The sequence below is a fragment of the Tachyglossus aculeatus genome, chromosome X1 (assembly GCF_015852505.1).
Source record: "Tachyglossus aculeatus isolate mTacAcu1 chromosome X1, mTacAcu1.pri, whole genome shotgun sequence".
Lineage (NCBI taxonomy): Eukaryota > Metazoa > Chordata > Mammalia > Monotremata > Tachyglossidae > Tachyglossus > Tachyglossus aculeatus.
This window is the reverse complement of record NC_052101.1, coordinates 15,623,901-15,647,943: the sequence shown is the minus strand read 5'-3', so window position 1 is coordinate 15,647,943 and position 24,043 is coordinate 15,623,901. Positions and strand designations below refer to the sequence as shown.

The 24,043-nt window shown below is 43.2% G+C and overlaps 1 protein-coding gene across 1 annotated transcript in view; it reads left to right on the top strand.

Moving 5' to 3' along the window:
* PRKD3 (protein kinase D3) overlaps positions 1 to 24,043 on the top strand; it is an 85,925-nt gene that overhangs the window by 40,164 nt on the left and 21,718 nt on the right. Inside the window, exons 5-13 of the mRNA XM_038772158.1 lie at positions 1,707 to 1,864; positions 4,329 to 4,521; positions 6,793 to 6,870; positions 9,333 to 9,516; positions 14,308 to 14,431; positions 17,277 to 17,354; positions 17,719 to 17,995; positions 22,157 to 22,209; positions 23,762 to 23,834. Coding sequence (XP_038628086.1) covers positions 1,707 to 1,864; positions 4,329 to 4,521; positions 6,793 to 6,870; positions 9,333 to 9,516; positions 14,308 to 14,431; positions 17,277 to 17,354; positions 17,719 to 17,995; positions 22,157 to 22,209; positions 23,762 to 23,834 — 1,218 coding nt within the window. The remainder of the gene's footprint in view (positions 1 to 1,706; positions 1,865 to 4,328; positions 4,522 to 6,792; positions 6,871 to 9,332; positions 9,517 to 14,307; positions 14,432 to 17,276; positions 17,355 to 17,718; positions 17,996 to 22,156; positions 22,210 to 23,761; positions 23,835 to 24,043) is intronic.

Sequence of the window (24,043 nt, the reverse complement as noted above, 5' to 3'; positions counted from 1 at the left end):
AATATGCACAAACATATATACAGGTTCATCTCTTGTGATTTGCTTCTGTGGGCAGGAGACTTGACCCCTGTCAGTCACTCAGTCAGTGGTATTTATTGAGCACTTACTGTGTGCAAAACATTGTGCTGAGCACTTGAATAGGGCCTGCCTTGTTGGAGCTCCTCCAGCCCCCAAGGAGGGGGTTATGGTCTGCAAATCACGGAGGAAAATGTGACCTAGAGGCTGTTTTTACCGCCCTTCGGGACCAGGATTGGAAGCGGTGTGGCTTAGTGGAACATGGGCTGGGTTCTGCCACTTGTTTGCTGTGTGACCTGGGGCAAGTCGCTTCACTTCTCTGAGCCTCATTTCCCTCCTCTGCAAAGTGGGGATTCAGTACGATTATCATCATCATCATCAATCGTATTTATTGAGCGCTTACTATGTGCACAGCACTGTACTAAGCACTTGGGAAGTACAAATGGGCAACATATAGAGACAGTCCCTACCCAACAGTGGGCTCACAGTCTAAAAGGGGGAGACAGAGAACAAAACCAAACATACTAACAAAATAAAATAAATAGAATAGATATGTACAAGTAAAATAAATAAATAGAGTAATAAATTTGTACAAACATATATACATATATATAGGTGCTGTGGGGAAGGGAAGGAGGTAAGATGGGGGGATGGAGAGGGGGACAAGGGAATGCAGTCAAGGGACAAGGGAATATGAAGATTATCTTCGTATTTACCCCAGTGCTTAATACAGTGCTTGGCACATAGTAAGCAGTGTGGCTCAATGGAAAGAGCCCGGGCTTGGGAGTCAGAGGCCATAGGTTCAAATCCCGGCTCCGCCAATTGTCAGTTGTGTGACCTTGGGCAAGTCACTTCGATTCTCTATGCCTGTTAATGGGGATTAATACTGTGAGCCCCACGTGGGGCAACCTCATCACCTTGTATCTTCCCCAGCGCTTAGAACAGTGCTTTGTACATAATAAGCGCTTAACAAATGCCATTATTATTATTATTACCAAACACCATTTTTATTATTATTGTTGTTATTATTAATGTTATTATGATGATTCATCACTGCACCTGGAAATGGTAGGAGTTGGAGGCTCTTTCAGTCTGCCTGCTTTCGAGGGTTCACTTAGACATAGAGAAGCAGCGTGGCTCAGTGGAAAGATCGCGGGCTTTGGAGGCAGAGGTCATGGGTTCAAATCCCAGCTCTGCCAACCGTCAGCTGTGTGACTTTGGGCAAGTCACTTCACTTCTCTGAGCCTCAGTTACCTCATCTGTAAAATGGGGACTAAGATTGTGAGCCTCACATGGGACAACCTGATCATCTTGTATCCTCCCCAGCGCTTAGAACAGTGCTTTGCACATAGGAAGCGCTTAACAAATACCAAAATTATTATTATTGTTATTACATAGAGCAAGAGTCTCTAGGGAAATTGGTCACAGCAGACGTGACCCTTATCCCAAGCTAGCAGCTGGCACCTAGCAGACCACACAGTGGGCTGGGGGACAGTCTCTTTGAAGACCCCTACTCCTTAAATTGGCCCACCTCTTCCTAGCCTTTCATCTGGCTCTTTGATTTGGTCCTTACGGGCCGTGAGGAAACGTAGGAGAAACAACCGATTCTATTAGATGTTGTCTGCTGATATATTTTAAATATTTTATTCGTAATTTTACCTTTTTTTTTGTTTGCCTTTTCAAAATGTTAGGCTGTGGATTAAACTACCACAAACGATGCGCCTTCAAGATCCCAAATAACTGCAGTGGAGTAAGAAAAAGACGTTTGTCAAATGTGTCTCTGCCGAGCCCCGGACTTTCAGTTCCAAGACCAGTACAAGCAGAATGTGCAGCCTTACCCAGTGAGGAGGTATGTATTTGACCAGGTGTGAGGATAAGATGCAATTTAAATTCAAAACAGTGGACTTTACTAACAAGACTATAGCAAAACAAGGTCCAGGATTCACCTTCCAGCAGCGTGGCTTAGTGGAAAGAGCCGGGCTTGGGAGTCAGAGGTCATGGGTTCTAATTCCGGCTCTGCCGCGTGTCAGCTGTGTGACTTTGGGCAAGTCACTTCACTTCTCTGTGCCTCAGTTACCTCATCTAGAAAATGGGGATGAAGACTGTGAGCCCCACGTGGGACAACCTGATTACCTTGTATCTACCCCAGCCCTTAGAGTAATGCTTGGCACGTAGTAAGCGCTTAACAAATACCATCATTATTATTATTATTACCTTCCAGATGTCCTGTCCAGTCTTTTTTAAAAATGATCTGATCTACACTTAAAAGTAGTTGACTTCTGGGACATGATTTAGTCCCAAAATACAACTTTTCCTTCTTAGGTGGTTTTGAGTATCGATAGTGTATCATTTTGTTTACTGTTTTGTGTAAAAAGATTTGAGCAACTAGTTTTAAGTGACTATACACTGGCCTACTACTTGTCATTTTTAGTTTATCTCCACTCTCAGTTGCCTCCAATTGAGTAGTAGTCCTGGGCACAGTGAAACAGATCATTCCTGCACAACTACAGGAATCTTCCCCTGGAGATTCCCCTGGCCGGGGGGGGGTGGGAGGAGGAGGAGGGAAGAAGAAAAAGAGGAGTTCAGGGTTACTCTGATTTGTAGTAGAAACCGCATCAAAGATTAAGATCACAAAATGAGGGATGCTTATTCATTTGCTACCTAACAACTCATTCTCCTGATGGATTTTCTTTGTTCAGAGAAGAATGTATTAGAAGTTGTAAGTCATTCATCTTGGTAGAGATGACGTATTTTTTCTTATACATTACATATCAAAATGACTTCCCCCAACTCAAAAGCAATTTTGAATGTTGTTATGAAAGTCCGTATAATAGGAACCTCCCAGTTGAAAAAAGAGGCTTTTTTTTTTTAAGCCATCCCCTATTCTCCCCGCGTGTTGAAGCGCAAATATATCTTCCGTCAGGGTAATGCCTTGAGTGGAGTAAATCATTTGAGGATTAAATCCCGAGTCCTGTGCCAAGGCAAGCCGAGATGGAAATGAAAGCTGGTCTAGGGACTTGTCTTATGCCATCGAGTCGTTTCCGACCCGTAGCGACACCAGGGACACATGTCTTCCAGAAAGCTTCGCTCTCCATCCGCAGTCGTTCTGGTAGTGTACCTGTAGAGCTTTCTTGGTAAAAATCCGAAAGTGGTTTACCATCGCCTCCTTCCACGCGGTAAACTTGAGCCTCCACCGTCGATTCTGTCCCGTGCCACTGCTGCCCAGCACGGGTGAGTTTTGATTTGTGGCAGATGGCCTGCCACTTGCCAGCCGTTGCCCAAGCCTGGAATGGAACGGGTAGGCCTCCGCTTGACGCTCCCTCCTTTAGCCAAGACTGGTAGAGTCCTGGAAACTCTCCTGGTGCGACCCTGAAAGGGATGGTCGAGGGTAGAGCCAGGAAAATCAGACACAGGCAGGGCTCTAGCTTACCCTTTCAATATATTGGATAGAGATGATTTGGTCTGCAAGAACACGTACAATCAGTTCTTCCATAACATGGGTTTTCCTTACCCATTTTAGGTAGGAGATGATGGCACGATTAGGAAACGTGTCTGTGTGGCGACAGTGGGATGCAATGTCAGGAGAAACATTTTATATCCCCCTTTTAGACTGTGAGCCCACTGTTGGGTAGGGACTGTCTCTATATGTTGCCAATTTGTACTTCCCAAGTGCTTAGTACAGTGCTCTGCACATAGTAAGCGCTCAATAAATACGATTGATGATGATGATGATATGCATGTGTGGCCCTGGGCACAGCATGAACACTAGCTTTCTGTAAAATGAGGTTCTGCAATAAACACAACTCTCGTGTTACAAGAGAACTGACCGTATTGGTTTTCTTATTCTGCTTGTACTTTGGTTGTCGTGAAAAGCGTTGAATATTAAGTTTTAGTTATGAAATTGGATTCTTTCCATTGTTTAGTCCCTTTCAGATGATCAGCGGTGAGATCTTCTAAGGTCTTAATTTCCATCTAAACAATTCTTTTAGAATTGGGTCAGGGTCAGGTTTTTCAAGGACATTTCTTTCAGCATTTCTCAAGAATTAGTTTTGCCCTTCCTTGGTTTCAGAGCGTTAGGGACTGAATTTCCTAAGCATTATTAGGAGTAGTTCTAGAAATACAATCCTTTCCTATACTATTCTTTTCAAAGGAATTTTCAAGTTAGCCAGTTTTCCAGGGAAAAGCGCTGAGCTCCACATTTTTTGTTTCTTGGCAGTAGCGAGCTAAAGAATGTCTCTTGTGGTCAAGCTTTCTTTCTAATACCTTGTTTTTTATTGCTGGCGTGTACTTATGGAAAACCACTCCCGTTTCAGGCACATTTCCACCAGGAACCGAGTAAGAGAATTCCCTCCTGGAGTGGCCGTCCCATCTGGATGGAAAAGATGGTAATGTGCAGAGTGAAAGTTCCCCACACGTTTGCCGTTCATTCCTACACGCGCCCCACAATATGCCAGTATTGTAAGCGCCTGCTGAAGGGTCTCTTTCGCCAAGGAATGCAGTGCAAAGGTAGGAATTGCAAAGGGTTGATTTGATGCCCATTTGAAATCCGGTAAATTCAATACTTTTCTCTTTCACAACAAGTAATGAAGAATAACCTTATTCGTACCCCATTTTTTTAGAGATGCAAGGTACAGTTGTATAATAATTCTAGAGGGAAATGTTTGAATGTTGCTCTTTTCCACTGATCTAATTGGTAATTGTGCTAATTGCGGATTTGCATCTAGTATAGTATTTTTTGGAGGGAACTGGGAGGACTTCTTTAAGCCTAGAAAAAGCTGGCTGTAATAACAGACAGTCGTACTCTTTATGCCCTAAAGAGGTGGACACAGATCCAGTCAAAACTACAACAATAATCCATGCTTCCCTCACATAGAATGGGGAAAGTGAAATGTGTTTGGTGGAAACTTTTAAGACGTGGGGTTTCTTACTGGTGGCCTGGTTCGTTGAAGGGAAACACAGATGACCCCAAATTCTTGACAGTAGTTTTTGGAAATTTTTTTGGTGTGGTCATCTCTGTAATATTCGAAGTCGAGGTTCAGAAAGTACCATTGCTAGGTTTCCGCTTGCAGAGCGTGGTGAGGCTGGAGCCGGCTCTTTCACGCGCATTTTAGCATGGCTCACGGTCCCAGTAGCTGCTTCATCCCTAAAATGCGGGAGTACAAGGAAGGGCTGGGAAAGCCAGGAAGACGAGCTCCTATTCTCTCTTCTGAATGCGTGCCACTCCGTGATAGATAGAAACCTCTCCCTAAGGAGGCGTAGACTTTGGAAAGCAGGATAGTCAGGAGTGGTTGAGGGGTCTTGTGGGGGCAAAAGAGGAGGAAATTTGCACATCATCATCATCATCAATCGTATTTATTGAGCGCTTACTATGTGCAGAGCACTGTACTAAGCGCTTGGGAAGTACAAATTGCCAACACATAGAGACAGTCCCTACCCAACAGTGCACATGTGGTATCTATCCCAGGGATTTATAATGATAATAACGATAATGATGGTATTAAGTGCTTACTGTGTGCCAAGCACTGTTCTGAATGCTGGGGTAGATACAAGATAATCAGGTTGTCCCACCTGGGTCTCAGTCTTAATCCCCATTATACAGATGAGGTAACTGAGGCACAGAGGAGTGAAGTGGCTTGCCCAGGGTCAGCAGCAGACAAGTGTCAGAGCCGGGATTGGAACCCAGGTCCTCTGACTCCCAAGCCCGGGCCTTTGCAGTAAGCCATGGTGCTTTTCCACTCTTTTTTAAGTGATAATAGTTATTGTAGTATTTGTACTAAGCCCTGGGGTAGATATATGATAACCAGGTTGTCACAGTCCTTTCCTACATGGGGCTCACAGTTAAGGTTGGAGGGAGAACAGGTATTGAGTGAATCCCCATTTTGCAGAAGAGGAAACTGAGGCAGGGAGAAGTTGTGAGTTGCTCAAAGTCACGCAGCTTAGACCAGCAGTTTTATTTAATGGTATTTGTGAAGTCCTTGCTGTGTGCCAGCCACTGTACTAAGCACTGGGCTAGATACATAGAGAAGCAGCGTGGCTCAGTGGAAAGAGTCCGGGCTTTGGAGTCAGAGGTCAGGGGTTCGAATCCCGGCTCCGCCAATTGTCAGCTGTGTGATTTTGGGCAGGTCACTTCACTTCTCTGGGCCTCAGTTCCCTCATATCTGTAAAATGGGGATGAAGACTGTGAGCCCCCCGTGGGACAACCTGATCACCTTGTAACCTCCCCCAGCGCTTAGAACAGTGCTTTGCACATAGTAAGCGCTTAATAAATGCCGTTATTATTATTATTATTATTATTACAAGCTAATCGGGGTGGGACATAGTTCCTGTCCCACAAAGGGCTCACAGTCTCAGTCCCCATTTGACAGATGAGGTAACTGAGGCACAGGGAAGTTAAGCGTTTCCCTTAAGGGGAGTTAAGTGACTTGCCTAAGTTCACACAGCAGGTAAGTGATGGAGCCGGGATTAGAACCCAGGTCCTTCTAACAGGCCCGTGCTCTGTCCTCTATTACTGCTAGAGCCTAAGGGGCTATTTCTGGAAAAGTTGTAGAAATTGAAAAGAGAGCGGATTAGAGAGGAAGTGTGGAGAAGAAACTCTAAAGTAGACTTTGTGACGTTAACCAACTTTAGCACGAGTAGCTCTGTCGGTCTCCTGGGAATTTTTCGGGGCTGCCCTAAATTTCAATTTAAAGAAATGATCTTTCAGTAATCCTGGCTAATCTAATTTGTGAGTAGAAAGATCTCTTTATGTTAGGTGCTAAACAGTGCTTTCGTTTTTAGATTGCAAATTCAACTGTCACAAACGCTGTGCGTCAAAAGTACCTAGAGACTGTCTTGGAGAAGTGACTTTCAATGGAGGTAAACTATTTTCCTGGACATTTCAGAAAAGGTTGTTATCGTTGTTGTATTATCATCAAATTTCACTTTAGTTACAATGTTAAAATGGGTTTTCCCTCTTCTTTCTCTTCCTCTGTGTTTGTCCTGTGCATCTAAAATAATTGACAGTGTGGAATCAGCAAGTATACATTCAGATACGTTAGGTATGTTGAAAATGCCTGCTCTACTCCTTTTTGGTTATCTGTCGAGTCAGCTAACAAGAAGCAGCAGGGAATCACCGACAGTCTTGCTTGGAATAGCTACCAATATAATTTTCAATTAGTCGGTAGCACTGGTTGGTGGCAGGATGAAATGAATCCTTCGGAATCCATCAGGAGCTGTGGGTTACCTCCCTGAATCAGGATTGGGGAGACAGCACCCATCTTTGGGGCGACCTGACGAATGGCACTTGGTTCCTTTCCTAAAAACATTATCTTTCGTTCGCGCATTTTCCATTTCTGCCCGAGAGCTCTTATTTTTTTTCATTTTTTATTTTTCAAATTACTGATTTAACTTTAGCTGATAATCCTAAAGTCAGTAAATTTAGACCTCTCATAATTTGTCATTAAGATTTGTAGAAAGTTTGAATCCTAGAAACACTTGGCAGGGGAGAACTTAAGGGATAGAAATCAGGTCCCCATTTTCCTTAAATTGTAGTGTTCTGTTTTATCTTGAGTGCCACCTTGTTACAGCTTTTTTAGTGGTATCTGTTATTATTATTATTATGGTATTTGTTAAGCGCTTACTATGTACCAGGCACTGTTCTAAACGCTGGGATAGATAGAAGCAAATCGGGTCGGACACAGTCCCCTGTCCCACAAAGGGCTCACAGTCTCAATCCCCATTTTCCAGGTGAGGTAACTGAGGCCCAGAGAAGTGATGTGGCTTGCCCAGGGTCACACAGCAGACAAGTGGCAGAGCTGGGATTCGAACCCGTGACCTTCTCACTCCCAAGCCTGTGCTCTAGCCACTATGCCATCCTGCTTAGTGTGTGCTAGGCACTGTACTAAGCACTGGGGTAGATACAAGCTAATTCAGGTTAGACAAGTCCATGTCTCACATGGGGCTCGCAGTCGTAATCCTCCTTTTCCAGATGAGGTAACTGAGGCACAGAGAAGTGAAATGACTTGCCCAAGGTCACATGACAGACAAGTGGCAGAACCCAGGTCCTTCTGCTTCCCAGGCCCATGCTCTACAATGCTGAATAAAATCAACGGGAGAGATTCATTCAATCGTATTTAGTGAGCGCTTACTGTGTGCAGAGCACTGTATTAAGTGCTTGGGAAGTACAATTAATTGTATTTATTGAGCGCTTACTGTGGGCAGAGCACTGTACTAAGTGCTTGGGAAGTACAATCAATCAATCGTATTTATTGAGCGCTTACTGTGTGCAGAGCACTGTACTAAGCGCTTGGGAAGTTCAAGTCGGCAGCATATAGAGACGGTCCCTACCCAACAACGGGCTCACAGTCTTCTCCCAAACACTTACTACAGAGCTCTGCCCGTAGGAAGCTCTCAATAAATGCCCCTGATCGATTGATTGATTGATCGATCAGTTAGGGAAATCAACTGCCTCATTGGCAGTCTGTGCCAAGCAGTGAAATCCGTAACCCTTTCCCCGTCTTGAAGTCTGCTGTGTAGGGAGGGGCCAACAGAAGGGTCGGAATGAAGGCTGGAACCGGTCCGATGTGCGTTCCCCTCCCTCTGGAATATTCCCACTTTTCTTCCTAATGATTCAGGACCTTGAGTGGCCTGAATGGAGGGGAATTCCCTAGGCAGCTGTAGTTTGCTCGCCTGTCCGGGAAACTTCTCTGTTCACGAGAGACCAAGGGAGATATCCGTAAATGTCAGAGGCATCCTGCTTCTCCCCAGGCTCCTCCCGCGTGGTGAGTCGTCCTCCAGGCCGGGCCCAAGTACAGGTCGAGAAAGCGTGCGATCTAGAACTGGGTGGGAGTGGGAGGGTTGTTCTTCTCCGGGTCCAGGCTGGATTCGCTCCAAACACTCCTGGGTGGTCAGAGCACTCCCAGGGCCTCTCTCGCCCAGAGATTCCGATCTGGGAACGCCTTGGTTACCGGAGGGTTTGGTCCTGATTTGGGAGCCCACTGCGGGGTAGGGACTGCCTCTAACTTGTACTTCCCAAGCGCTTAGTACAGTGCTCTGCACACAGTAAGCGCTCAATAAATACGATTGATGAGGATGATTTGGGCCGTTGAGATAAAGTAATAGGATAGCATGACCACAAAAAAAAAAAAAAAAGGGTGGGGGGGATCCCAAAATAAAATTGCAAAGTACCTTAAGCTAGACGAATCAGTTTGTTCTCCAGCAGTCGATCACTGTAAAGAGTGCTTATAATTTGTTCTTTTGCACTGAATCTCTGTTCGGAGTTTTCCTTTTGCGGTGCCCCCGATGTAGCGTTCGTTTAAACGTAAACATCCCGCTTCTAGAACCTGCCAGCGTGGGAACAGATGTGGATATGCCCATGGACATCGACAGCAGCGACGTGCATAGCGATGGTAGCCGGGGCTTAGATGACACCGAAGAGTCGTCTCCTCCCGAAGACAAGTTGTTCTTCCTAGATCCCTCTGACCTGGATGTAGACAGAGATGAAGAAACTCTCAAAACTATCAGGTAATCGAAGCGGAAGGGTGTTTAAGCAGATTTATTCCGAAGGGTTGGAAAAACAGGAAGCCTCATTAAATCATCTGAAGTGGAGACCAACTAAATAAGGTCAGTGAGTCGTTCAGTGGTGTTCATTGAGAGCTTACTGTGTGCAGAGCACTATACTACGCACTTGGGAGCTTTATCAATCATTTCTTGAGCGTTTGCTGTGTGCAGAGCGCTGTACTAAGCGCTTGGGAGAATATGACGTAATAGAGTAGGTTGACATATTTCCTGCCCACAACAAGCTTATAGTCTGGGGGGGTGACGCAGAGTTGGCGCCCATTAAATATTTTAATACGCTTGGTGAACTAACATTCATTCAATCGTATTTATTGAGCGCTTACTGTGTGCAGAGCACTGTACTGAGTGCTTACTGTAGCTCATTTTGCTGGCAGGTAAATCCAGAGGAGAATTGTGGACTTTAAAATCATCTATCTTGTGTATTTTTTTGTTGTTGTTGTTTGTTACAGGCAGTATATATTATGTAATCAGTTAGTGGCATTTATTGAGTACTTACTGTGTGCAGTGTAATAGCATTTATTAAGCGCTTACTATGTGCAAAGCTCTGTTCTAAGCACTGGGGAGGTTACAAGGTGATCAGGTTGTCCCATGGGGGGCTCACAGTCTTCATCCCCATTTTACAGATGAGCTAATTGAGGCACAGAGAAGTTAAGTGACTTGCCCAAAGTCACACAGCTGGCAATTGGCGGAGCCAGGATTTGAACCCGTGACCTCTGACTCTGAAGCCCGTGCTCTTTCCACTAAGCCATGCTGCTTCTCTTGTGTACATTATACAATAATCAGTCAATGGTATTTACTGAGCGCTTGCTGTGTGCTGTGTGTATTATATAGTAATGGTATTTATTGAGCATTTACTGTGTATAAAGCACCTTACTGCTTGGGAGAGTACATTACAGCAGAGTTGGTAGACACGTTCCCTGCCCACTAGGAGCTCACAGTCTAGAGGGGAGACAGAAATGAAAATTAATTATGGATTATGTATAGAAGTGATATGGGACTGAGGGTGGGTGACTGTCAACTGCTTAAATGTGCCAAAGTCTCTATTAAGGTTTTTTCCACACAAGGGTATTCGTGTCAAACTGTTTCCCCGTGGCTTGGTCACATATGTGCTTAAATTATTATTATTATGTGCTTAAATTATTAAATTATTATTATTATTTGCAAATAATAATAATAATAGCATTTATTAAGTGCTTACTATGTGCAAAGCACTGTTCTAAGCTCTGGGGAGCTTACAAGGTGATCAGGTTGTCCCACGGGGGGCTCACTGTCTTAATCCCCATTTTACAGATGAGGGAACTGAGGCTCGGAGAAGTGAAGTGACTTGCCCACAGTCACACAGCTGACAGTTGGCCGAGCCGGGATTTGAACCCCTGACCTCTGACTCCAAAGCCCGGGCTCTTTCCACTGAGCTACGCTGCTTCTCCTGTAAAGCAGGCTACCCTTGAAAATGGTACAAATCGCTAATTCTCTGTCAAATAAATAGAACAAAAGGAAGTAAAATTAGTGAATAGCCTTATCTTTTCTTGGGAGAGCACAATACAACAGGATTAACAGTCACAAATTAGCAGGCACATTCCCTTCCACAACGAGCTTACAGTCTAGAGGGGGAGATTGCTATAACCCAGCCTGCACACTTTGCTCCTCCAACGTCAGCCTACTCACTACTCACTATACTATTCTATTTTTTTTGTTAATATGTTTTGCTTTGTTGTCTGTCTCCCCCTTCTAGACTGTGAGCCCGCTGTTGGATAGGGACGGTCTCTATATGTTGCCGACCAGTACTTCCCAAGCGCTTAGTACAGTGCTCTGCACACCGTAAGCGCTCAATAAATACGATTGATTGATTGATTGATTGATTGTCTGTCTCCCCCTTCTAGAGTGTGAGCCTGCTGTTGGGTAGGGACCGTCTCTATATGTTGCCGACCTGTACTTCCCAAGTGCTTAGTACAGTGCTCTGCACACAGTAAGCACTCAATAAATACAATTGAATGAATGATTGCAAACTTGATCTCCTCTTTCCTGCCCATATTCCTCCCTCTGGCCTGGAACACTCTCGCTCCCTTCATAGGCAACGGACCACCGCTCTCCCCACCTTTAAAGCTTTTTAAAAATCCCATCTCTGTCAAGAGGCCTTCACCGACTAAGCCCTCATCTCCCCTACTCCCTCTTTTTTCTGCACTTGATATTCACCGCACCTTCAGTACATCCGTAATTTATCTAAATGCCTGTTTCCCCCCTCTAAACTGTAAGTCCATTGTAGGTAGACAACAAGTCTACCAGTTCTGTTGTAGTGGACTCTCCCAAGTGCTTAGTACAGTGCTCTGCACACAGTAACTAAGCACTCAGTAAAAACCATTGATTGATTGGTCAGGATAAAGTATCTCGGCCTTTTTTAGCTCTAAATCCCCTCCATTCACTCTAGAATCCTTTGGTGATTGCCTGGATGGGCAGTTAGAACTGGCCTCGGCCGTTGAAGAAATATTTGATTTTAAGTAATGATAATGATGGTGTTTGTTAAGCACTAACTATAATAATAATAATATTATTATTATTATTATATATTGGGAATGTGTACTTTCCAAGCGCTTAGTACAGTGCTCTGCCCACAGTAAGCGCTCAATAAGTATGAATGAATGAATCAATCAATCAATCGTATTTATTGAGCACTTACTATGTGCAGAGCACTGTACTAAGCGCTTGGGAAGTACAAATTGGCAACATATAGAGACAGTCCCTACCCAACAGTGGGCTCACAGTCTAAAAGGGGGAGACAGAGAACAAAACCAAACATACTAACAAAATAAAATAAATAGGATAGATATGTACAAGTAAAATAAATAAATAGAGTAATAAATATGTACAAATATATATACATATATACAGGTGCTGTGGGGAAGGGAAGGAGGTAAGATGGGATGGAGAGGGAGACGAGGGGGAGAGGAAGGAAGGGGCTCAGTCTGGGAAGGCCTCCTGGAGGAGGTGAGCTCTCAGCAGGGGCTTGAATGAATGAATGAATAATGATGGTGTTTGTTAAGCGCTAACTACGTGTCAAGCACTGTTTTAGAAGGTAGTAGAAATAGAAGGTCCTTAGTTGAAGCCCAGGTAGAGGAACGTTAGGCTAGACTTAATTCTTCCCTTTCAACGATACCCGAGGGAGGCTAGTGGGAGAATGTCAAGGCAGAATAGGTCTGCCAAGCAGTAGCTGTCAGTCAGCATGGCTCCTGGCCCGATCAGGAAATATTCTTCACAAAGGACCCCGTTTCGTGGCAAAAATTCCATGCCGTCATCAGCTAAACCTAACATTTTTGACCCCCGCTTTGCCCAATTGCAACAATAAGTACCGTAATGAGTGAATAGATCAATCAGTCATATTTATTAAGCACTTTCTATGTGCAGAGCACTGTTTTAAGTGCTTGGTAGAGTATAATACAGGAGAAAAAACTGACCTGTCCCCTGCCCATAATGAGCTTGCAGTCTAGAGGGGGAATCCTCCTAGGGTTAGCTAACTAAAGAATCAGATAACAGAAGAGCAATTTATAAAATAATAATAATAATAATAATAGTAATGGTATTTAAGGGCTTACTATGTGCCAAGCTCTGTTCTAAGTGGTGGGGGAGATAAATGTACAATACAAGAGAAAAAACTGACCCGTTCCCTGCCCATAATGAGCTTGTAGTCTAGAGGGGGATTCCTTCTAGAGTTAGCTAAAGAATCAGATAACAGAAGAGCAATTAATAATAATGATGATGATGATGATGATGATAATAATAATAATGGTATTTGTTAAGTGCTTACTATGTGCCAAGCTTTGTTCTAAGTGGGGGGAGGGGGAGATAAATGTACAATACAAGAGAAAAAACTGACCTGTCCCCTGCCCATAATGAGCTTGCAGTCTAGAGGGGGAATCCTCTTAGAGTTAGCTAACTAAAGAATCAGATAACAGAAGAGCAATTTATAATAATAATAATAATGATAATGGTATTTGTTAAGCGCTTACTATGTGCAAAGCTCTGTTCTAAGTGGTGGGGGAGATAAATGTACAATGCAAGAGAAAAAACTGACCCATTCCCTGCCCATAATGAGCTCGTAGTCTAGAGGGGGATTCCTTCTAGAGTTAGCTAGCTAAAGAATCAGATAACAGAAGAGCAATTAATAATAATAATGATGATGATGATGATGATAATAATAATGGTATTTGTTAAGCGCTTACTATGTGCCAAGCTCTGTTCTGAGTGGGGGGGTGGGGGGATAAATGTACAGTACAAGAGAAAAAACTGGCCCGTTCCCTGCCCATAATGAGCTTGCAGTCTAGAGGGGGATTCCTTCTAGAGTTAGCTTAGCTAAAGAATCAGATAACAGAAGAGCAGTTAATAATAATAATAATAATAATAATAATGGTATTTGTTAAGCACTTACTATGTGCCAAGCTCTGTTCTAAGTGGTGGGGAAATAAATGTACAATACAAGAGAAAAAACTGACCCGTTCCCTGCCCATAATGAGCTTGCAATCTAGAGGGGGATTCCTTCTAGAGTAATAATAATAATAATAATAATAATAGTATAATAATAATGGTATTTGTTAAGCGCTTACTATGTGCCAAGCTCTGTTCTAAGTGGTGGGGCAGATAAATGTATATCCTGTGAAATTTTTTGCAACTGGTCATTTTTTCAATTTACAGTGGCAGTTGTACCTTAGAGATCGTTTTCATTCAGTTGTGATTTTTATCATTCAGCCCATCGACGAGCAATAATATTCCACTTATGAGGGTTGTACAGTCGATTAAACACACAAAGAGGAAGAGCAGCACGATGGTAAAGGAAGGATGGATGGTTCACTATACCAGCAGAGACAATCTGGTGAGAAATTGTACGGTATTTCAGATGTTTGTGTTGTTTTTATTAAGTAACTTGAATATTTTTTCAAGGTTTCAATAGGAAAGTAAAACAAAAGTGACTTCAAAGAGGTGCTATGGAAGCGTAGAATATGGCATTTGCTTATTTTAGTTATCCTTGATTCTTCTAACGCTGTTTTAATAATAATGATATTTGTTCAGTGCTTGCTATGTGTGAAACACGGTTGTAAACCCTAAGGTAATAATGATAATAATGCTGGCATTTATTAAGCGCTTCCTATGTGCAAAGCACTGTTCTAAGCGCTGGGGATGTTACAAGGTGATCAGATTGTCCCACGTGGGGCTCACAGTTTTAATCCCCATTTTACAGATGAGGTAACTGAGGCACAGAGAAGCTAAGTGACTTGCCCAAAATCACACAGCTGACAAATGGCGGAGCCAGGATTTGAACCCATGACCTCTGACTCCAAAGCCCGGGCTCTTTCCACCGAGCCACGACAAGTTAATCAGATTGGACCCAGTCCCTGTCCTACATGGGATGTACAGTCTAAAGAGAAGGGAGAACTGACATTTAATCCCCTTTTTTACAGCGGAGGAAACTGAGGCACAGAGAAGTTAAGTGACTTGCCCAAGTTTGCACAGTAGACAGGCGGCAGTGCCGGGAATAGAACCCAGGTGCTCTGATTCCCAGACCCGTGCTGTGTCCACACAGTCTTTTAGACTGTGAGCCCAATGTTGGGTAGGGACTGTCTCTATATGTTGCCAGTGTGTACTTCCCAAGCGCTTAGTACAGTGCTCTGCACATAGTAAGCGCTCAATAAATATGATTGATTGATTGTCCACTAGGCCATGTTGCTTCTTTAGAGCTAATATGGGTCTAATGCAGTCCCATACTCTAGCTGCATTCAGTGAAGAAAAGGAAGTATGAGAAGGGATATGTAAATCGATCATTCAAAGTAATGTTTTCTGCTCCCCGTTACCGGTTTTACGTGTTCTTATGTTCCGACTAATTTCATCCATTCATTCAATCATATTTATTGAGCGCTTACTGTGTGCAGAGCACTGTACTAAGCGCTTGGGAAGTCCAAGTTGGCAACATCTAGAGACGGTCCCTACCCAACAGCGGGCTCACAGTCTAGAAGGGGGAGGCAGACAACAAAACAAAGCATATTAACAAAATAAAATAAATAGAATCAATATGTACAAATAAAATAGAGTAATACAATACGTACAAACATATATACAGGTGCTGTGGGAAGGGGAAGGAGGTAAGACGGGGAGGATGGGGAGGGGGAAGAGGAAGGAGGGGGCTCAGTCTGGGAAGGCCAATAATAATAACAATAATAATAATAATAATGGTATTTGTTAAGTGCTTACTATGTGCCAACCACTGTTCCCCCTTTTAGACTGTGAGCCCACTGTTGGGTAGGGACTGTCTCTACATGTTGCCAATTTGTACTTCCCAAGCGCTTAGTACAGTGCTCTGCACATAGTAAGCGCTCAATAAATACGATTGATGCTGATGATGATGTTCTAAGCACCAGGGTAGATACAAGGTAATCAGGTTGTCCCACCCGGGGCTCACCGTCTTCATCCCCATTTTACAGATGGGGGGAACTGAGGCCCGAGAAGTGACTCGCCCAAGGTCATACAGCCGGGATGAGAGCCCAAGACCTCTGCCTCCCAAGCTCGGGCTCTTTCCACTATGCTACGCTGCTTTTTATAGACGCTGGCTAATAGCGGGCTGGCTAGTGAGGAACAAAAGAGGTAATGGGTTTAGAATGAAAGTAGAGAAGCAGTGTGGCTCAGTGGAGAGAACACAGGCCTGCGAGTCCGAGGGACCAGGGTTCTCATCCCCGCTCTGCCAGTGGCTTGCTGTGTGACCTTGGGCCGGTCACTTCTCTGAACCTCAGTTTCCTCAATTGTAGACTGGGGATACCTGCTCTCCATCCAACCTGGAAGCCCCATGTGGGACAGGGGCTGTTTTCTGCCTTATTAACTTGTACCTACCCCAACACTTAGAACGGTGTTTGACACAGAATAAACGCTTAACATTAAAAAAAAAAGGGAAACCTAGAGAACGATGCTCTAATGAAGAAAAGGAGCAGAGGAGAAAGCGTCTTCATTGCAGGCCACTGTTTCTGTCTCCTCTTTCCACAACTGAGACCTGAATCGAAAATTTAAAATTAGTTATAAGTTTGGGGATTGCCAAAATCAACTATTAACATTTTAGGATTCCTCACTTTTCTGTATTTTGGTCCACGCTTAGCATTCATAGTATTGATTTGTCTCTTCCTTCATAAACCTATTCTCTGTCCACCACTGAAGAGGAGCAGCGTGAAAATCCCTGAAAATGAAGTGGTATCAGTAGAATTTATTGAATTTCAGCTGCGGGTGGAGCGTTTAGGGAAACGTCGTAAAGAACTTAAAGTTGCAGTTTCCGCCCTGAAAGTGATCTAGCAGAAAGACATTACGGTCTGAAAAAGGGGTTTTCTCACAATCTAGGTGGCAGATTCAATCAGAGTTTTTAAAAAGATCTTTCTGGTTTGGTAGAATGAGGGAAATGGAGATTAGTCTTTTTGGAAGAGCCTTAACAAGGACGGGAATGACATCTGTGTGTCTTTCCTCGTTTCAGTGTGGCTTTGCCTGGAGGTAAGGGAATCGACTCGACAAACTCAGGACACCGTGATTCACCTCCCTTCAAACTTTTTCGTAGTTGCCCCCAAAATTGCTCGTGGCTAAGTGTGGTAGATTGGTTCTTGGTCATGTGAGTGTGTGAATGCCTAATATCCTAATAGTTTCAGGGAAGAAGTAATTGAACCTCATGGAACCCTCTGTATGTCTTATAGAGAAAGCGGCATTATTGGAGACTAGACAGCAAGTGCCTCACATTGTTTCAAAATGAGTCTGGATCAAAGTATTACAAGGTAAGAGTATGACATTTTCAAAGCCACACCTCAAAGCATGGATGAAGTCTTCGCGAATTACCTCAGTGTGTAGTAATGATCTAACGGTAACCTTTAAATAATGATTTCCTTCTAATGATTGGAATGGATTTGCTTTTTCTTTCAGTACCCTCTGAGAAAGGTAACAGATTGAGCTTTAATTTTATTAATGTCCGTTCTAAGATTAGAACTGCGATTGTCCACAGTGGTACTGTTCATTTACCTTTAAAATCTGCTTTCTCACTCCTTTTCCGACCTGACTCTTCAGTGTCCAAAAAATGTACAATAAAACAAAACAAAACCACTTTCAGTTTTTTTTTTTCAAAGTTTAATTTTTGTCCTTCAGGAAATCCCACTTTCAGAAATTCTCCGAGTGTCACTGCCGCAGGATTTCACGAACATTTCACAAGGGAGCAACCCACACTGCTTCGAGATCATCACCGACACCATGGTGTACTTTGTCGGCGAGGACAACGGGAGCAACTATCACAGTCCGGTTTTTGCCGCCACTGGAGTCGGACCTGACGTAGCTCAGAGCTGGGAGAAAGCCATCCGTCAGGCTCTCATGCCAGTTACTCCTCAAGCTAGCGTTGGCACTTCTCCGGGACAAGGAAAAGATCACAGTAAGCAGATACGCGTGTCGATGGCTATTTTGTTTCTAAAGCACTGTCATTATTGTAGCCCTCCTTTAGTGCGCGATATTGTCAATCCATCAGTATATTTATTCAGCACTTACTAAGCACTTGGGTGAGAAGATATAACAGAATTAGCAGTCACTTTCTGTCTGTAGCCTTAATTCAGTCATTTCTCTCTCCCAGTCAGAAATAATGGAGAAGTAAGGGGACAATGGCCTGAGTTTTAAAGTTTTAGGAGATCTTGGGGAAAGAGAAGAAGGTAGGTGGAATTGGACTCAAGTTTGAGTTTGTCTACCCCCCTCTTCAAGGAATGAGAAGTCACAGGGGACCTAGGCTAATCCAATTATTGGCACAAGTGCGCAAATATTCTCTACTCCTATGTAATCCACACAGCCCCCCTCTAAAGTAAACACATAGCATCTTTTCATTTTTACAGATGTCTGCCGTAACTTCTCTCTTCCCTTTCCGTCTTCCCCAAAGTTATGGTTGAAGATGGCAGAAAAATCTGTAACAAGCAGTCTTTGTGCTCTTGAAATCACCTTGAGTAGATACGCTTTACCATTATCGACTTCTGTGGCGCAGGGTTTGCGGGAAATGTAGGTAGGAAAGCCGAACCTAAGGCTAGGACTGGGCCGTTTCCTCACAACGTAGCGGTCCAGATCCTAAATACCGAGACAACTCGGTCAGTATCCTGTGGGGAAGGTATTAATGCCGTAATACAGGCCAGAAGAATTCAAGGATAAGTCCGTCTCTTGAGTGAAATCTGACCAAAAAAAACTAAAAGTCAGGAGGGTAGCCTTCCAGTATGAAGAATAACAACACCAGGCATTCAGCTTTCCCCTAGGAAGTCCCAAATGCTTGAAGTTTTTCGAAAGGCGGTTTACAGATCCGAGCTTAATCTGGGTATTGGCTGAAATGACCACTGGGTTAATAGAACGTAGTTGTCCTGATAAAATATGAGTTTTGGCGAGTGACTCCATGAAAGGGACACCCCCGACCCATTCCCTGGAATTCTAAAATGGCTTCAAATGTTATAAAGCAATTAACGTTACCCAGGAGAGCCAGTTATAATATCTGTCCCTTTTTATTTCCTAATGACTTTTTAAAAAGGTATTTACTTGGTCCGAAACATTTCTTGGCCAACTTTAGTCCCCGAATTTAAGAATTGCATGAGCCAGTTTTGAATTATCAGTAATGTTTTCTGCTCTCCGTTACCAGTTTTACGTGTTCTTACGTTCATAGTTTAGAGACATTCCCGTACCTTCTGAAATCTAGACATTGATTTTATTTTCCTGGAGGAAAGGATATTGAAGATTGTTAGGGTTTTGTAATCGCTTAATTGTAGTACGTTGGCATTGTTTTTAGGTGAGGTCTTGAGAATTTTCAGGGATATCAAGTTTTATTTTCCTTAAGAGTTATCTGAACGAGTTGTGTACACCCACTGCCTCCACTTCCTCTCTTCCAACTCCCTTCTTGACCCTCAACAAACTGGTTTCCTCCCTCTTCATTCCACGAAGATTGCTCTCTCCAAGGTCACCAGTGATGTCCTCCTTGCCAAAAACAATGAACTCTGTTCTAATCCTCCTCGGCCTCTCGCCCGACTTTAGCACTGTGGACCACACTCCCTTCTCTTTGGAAGCATTATCAAACTTCGGTTTTTCTGAAACGCTTCTCTCTTAGTTCTCTTGCCTTTCTGGCCTCTTCTTTTTAGTCTCTTTTGCTGGTTCTTCCCTCTACCTTCCACTCCCTAACTGGTATATCCTTCAAGGCTCAGTTCCTTGGTTCCTATGGTTGTACATATTTATTACTCTATTTATTTATTTATTTATTTATTTTACTTGTACATTTCTATCCTATTTATTTAATTTTGTTGGTATGTTTGGTTCTGTTCTCTGTCTCCCTCTTTTAGACTGTGAGCCCACTGTTGGGTAGGGACTGTCTCTGTGTGTTGCCAATTTGTACTTCCCAAGCGCTTAGTACAGTGCTCTGCACATAGTAAGCGCTCAATAAATACGATTGATTGATTGATTGATTGAGTTCCAAGTCCCCTTCTGTTCTTCCTTAACACTCACCTGTGAATACATCGGTTTGGCAGGGAACTTGTCTATTGTTATATTGCACTTTCCGAAGCGCTTAGTACGGTGCGTTGCACACAGTAAGCGCTCAGTAAATACAAATGAATGAATAGTCTGGAATGAGTTCCCGTGGCTTTAACTACCACTTATATAATAATAATAATGTTGGTATTTAAGTGCTTACTATGTGCCAAGCACTGAGGAGGTTACAAGGTGATTAGGTTGTCCCACGTGGGGCTCACAGGCTTATTCCCCATTTTACAGATGAGGGAACTGAGGCACAGAGAAGTGAGATGACTTGCCCGAAGTCACACAGCTGACAATTGGCGGAGCTGGGATTTGAACCCATGACCTCTGACTCCAAAGCCTGTGCTCTTTCCACGGAGCCACGCTGCTTCTCTGGAGGTTGTCTGCTTATACGCAGACAACCTCCAACCCTACCTCATTAGCTCTGCCCTCTCAATCACTGCCATGTATTGAGCACTTATTGTGTGCAGGATATTGTACTAAACGCTTGGGAGAGCACGATACGATAGAATTGGTAGACGTGAACTCCAAAAGCTGCCCAAATAGCCACAGTTGACAGCTCAACCATCCTTCCCATCTCTGGACTCCACATCCTTGGCACTCTCCTTGATTCCTCCCTCTTTTTCGGCACCCATATTCAGTCCCTCATCAAATCCTGTTGGTTTGGCGTCCAAAATATTTGTAGGATCCTTATCTCTTCATCCAAATGGCTATCACGTAACTCCATGAGACATTCTAAGTCCAGGGACCTGTCACATTCCTACTTGACTACCAAACCAGCGTGGCGTAGCGGATAGAGCATGGGCTTAGCAGTCAGACGAACTTGGGTTCTAATTCCGGCTCCACCGCATGTCTCCTACATGCCTCAGTTACCTCATCTGTAAAATGGGGGTTAATACTGGGAGTCCCGTGTGGGATGTGGACTGTGTCCACCCTGATTAGGTTGTATCCACTCCCGCGCTTAGTACAGGGCCTGGCACATAGTAGTGCTTAATAAATACCACAAAAAAATATTACAAAATGAAGAATCAACTTCCTCACCGGTCCCTGACTCTCCAGACCTCCAGCTTGTCCCCACCCAGTCCACACTCGACTGCCAGGATCATTTTTCTCAGCCGTCATCCTACCCACTTCTCACCACTCCTCCAAAACTTCCAGTGGTTCCCCATTTCTCTCTGGACCAAGCAGAAACTGACCATTGCCTTTAAGAAATTCGGTGAGCTCTCTGCCTTATACTTCATTCATTCAGTCGTATTTATTGAGCACTTTCTGTGTGCGGAGCACTGTACTAAGCACTTGGAAAGTACAGTTCGGCAACAGGTAGAGACAATCCCTACCCAACGACGGGCTCACAGTCTAGAAGACTATACTTACCCACTCTCTTCTCCCACTAAACCTCACTTTGAACTCTTTGTTGCTCTCAAGCTCACGCATGCCATTTTTCCACTTCTGCTACCAACCCCTTGCTCTCATCCCTCCTCCTGCCCAGAATTATCTCCCCGGTCCAATCTGACAGGCCACAGCTCTCTCTATCTTCAAAGCCATTATTCCTCGATTAATTTCTAATTTTCCCACATTATATTCACCCAAACTGCCTCTTCATCACCTCTACACCATATAACCACTTGTATATTCAATAGCCTCTTGTGCTTAAGTGTGTATATTAAAAACCCTGTTATTAAAGCACTAACTCTTTAAGTTTTTCCTCTTCTTGTTTCTGCCCCCACCTGTAAATTTTAGTGATTGTTCCCCTTGGTAAATTGTAAGATCCTTGAGTTTACAAGCCATGTCTACTGGCTCTATTTCACCCTCCCAAGTGCATACTTGGTACAGTGCTTTGCCTAGTAGATGCTTACTAAATACTCTTGATTGTTTTGACGTCAGGCCTGAAGTCAGCATCGGCAATCTGTATCTGGGTGCTTAGATTAAATTATAGTGGTGCCCATCTTTTTCCTTTGGTTACAGTAATGCTAATATAACAAGATTGTTGTCCAATTGTTGAACACTTTAATCTTATTTTTCAAATGCAACGTTTTATGTCTTGCAGAGGATTTGTCTATCAGTATTTCTGTCTCCAATTGCCAGATCCAAGAGAATGTGGTAAGTAAAGATCACTTAGAACAATGTAGACAAGCTGAAAAGGGAAATGAGATGAACTAAATGGGGACAAGTTCAGTAGGGAGGAAAAATAAAGTGCCAAGAAAAGGTGTTGGAGAACTGGCTATGCCCAGCTAAAGCAGAAATAAATCGGTCTTGTGAGAATTGTTGTTTTTTGTTTAATGAGTGTATGTGTTTACTTAAGTGTAGTTCACTAGCCAATTCTTAATTATGCAAGGTATAGGAGCAGACTATTCAGGAATCTCCTTTTTTTTTTAAAGGTGTATATACATAAAGTCAAAAAACATGGGTTCAAATCCCCACTCTGCCGTTTGCTTTCTGTGTAAGCAGTGGACAAGTCACTGAACTTTTCTGTGCCTCAGTTATGTCATCTGTAAAATGGGGATTAACTCGTCCTTCCTCTAATTTAGACTGTGAACCCCATATGGGATAGGGACTATATCTAACCTGATAAACTTGTATCTACCCCAGCACTTAGACCAGTCCTTGGCTCATTCTAAGCGCTTAACAAATACCAAAAAAAAAACCCCAACCAAACCACCAAAAAGCTAAAACAAGGTTTTATTGTGTTTTATTACCTTGGACAGTTGAGAGACAATTGAAATTTAGCTTAAATATACTAATAATTAGAATAGGCATGCGCACATAGGAGTCTAACTGAAATGCCTTTCAAAATACCCCAAAGTGTAAGGGGTCACTTAATCCCATTCCTGTCTGCATCAAGCAGAAACTCCTCAACATCGGCCTCAATCAGCTTTTTCCCCACTTTTCCTCATCTTCCCTCTTCTCCCAGCTTGCACACTGGACGTCTCTCAAGCCAAGCCAATGTGCCTTGTGCCTCATTCTCGTGGCCAATCTCTTGCACTAGCTCTTCCACCTGCCCGTGGTTCCTTTCCCCTCTCTCCGTGTCCTGTTAGCACTCTTAATTGATCCCTTGATGAAATGAAAAACTGCTATACGAAGTAGAGCTTCTCATAGAAAGTAAGGGAAAGTGAAATAATGCATTCCCAGTTTCCAGAATATTGTCCTAAAGAGTAGAAGAATAAACAGTAAATTTAATTACATGCTCAAACGTATTTTGATACTTTCATATGTGTGCATTTGTAAATGTGTACCTTTCATGTCCTCTTCAACCACAAGTTACCCTGTGATAATGTGCTGGAGATTTGCCGTTATATTTGCTAAATGAAAATAGGTTTTAATCACTCTATTCAAGTCAGTGAGGGAGAGAGAAAGGTACGCTTTGCAGCATCAGCCCTGAAGTATCAGCCTATAAATACAGTAATTCTAGCCTGAAAGAGTGCCTAAAGGAGAGCATTAAAATGGCTATATTTGAAGTTTCACAATTAGGCTGTGGCCTTTTTCATGCATAATAAAGATTAGATTTCAAAAGTGTTTTTTGGGTTTGATTTGAAAATCAGCTTTATCTTTTATGAAATAAGTAGCATATTAAAGCATTAGTGTGGATGGAATCATTTAATTGATGGATGGAAATTGTACTTTGAATTTACTGTTTCTGTTTTTCCTTCAATAGGATATCAGTTCCGTCTATCAGATCTTTGCTGATGAAGTACTTGGTTCGGGCCAGTTTGGTATTGTGTATGGAGGTAATCCGGTTTCATTTTGTTGTTGTGGTGGTACAGGTTGGAGATAAGTAGCCTAAAAAATAGATCCTTTCTGGGATCGCTTTTGCAGTTGACATGTTTAGTTGGATATCTAATTTTTGGAATTATCCTACAGTTTCATTTTAGGTGAACGTTCCCCACCAAACCTTTCTGCATCACCTCTTTATTCATTCATTCGTTCATTCATTCAT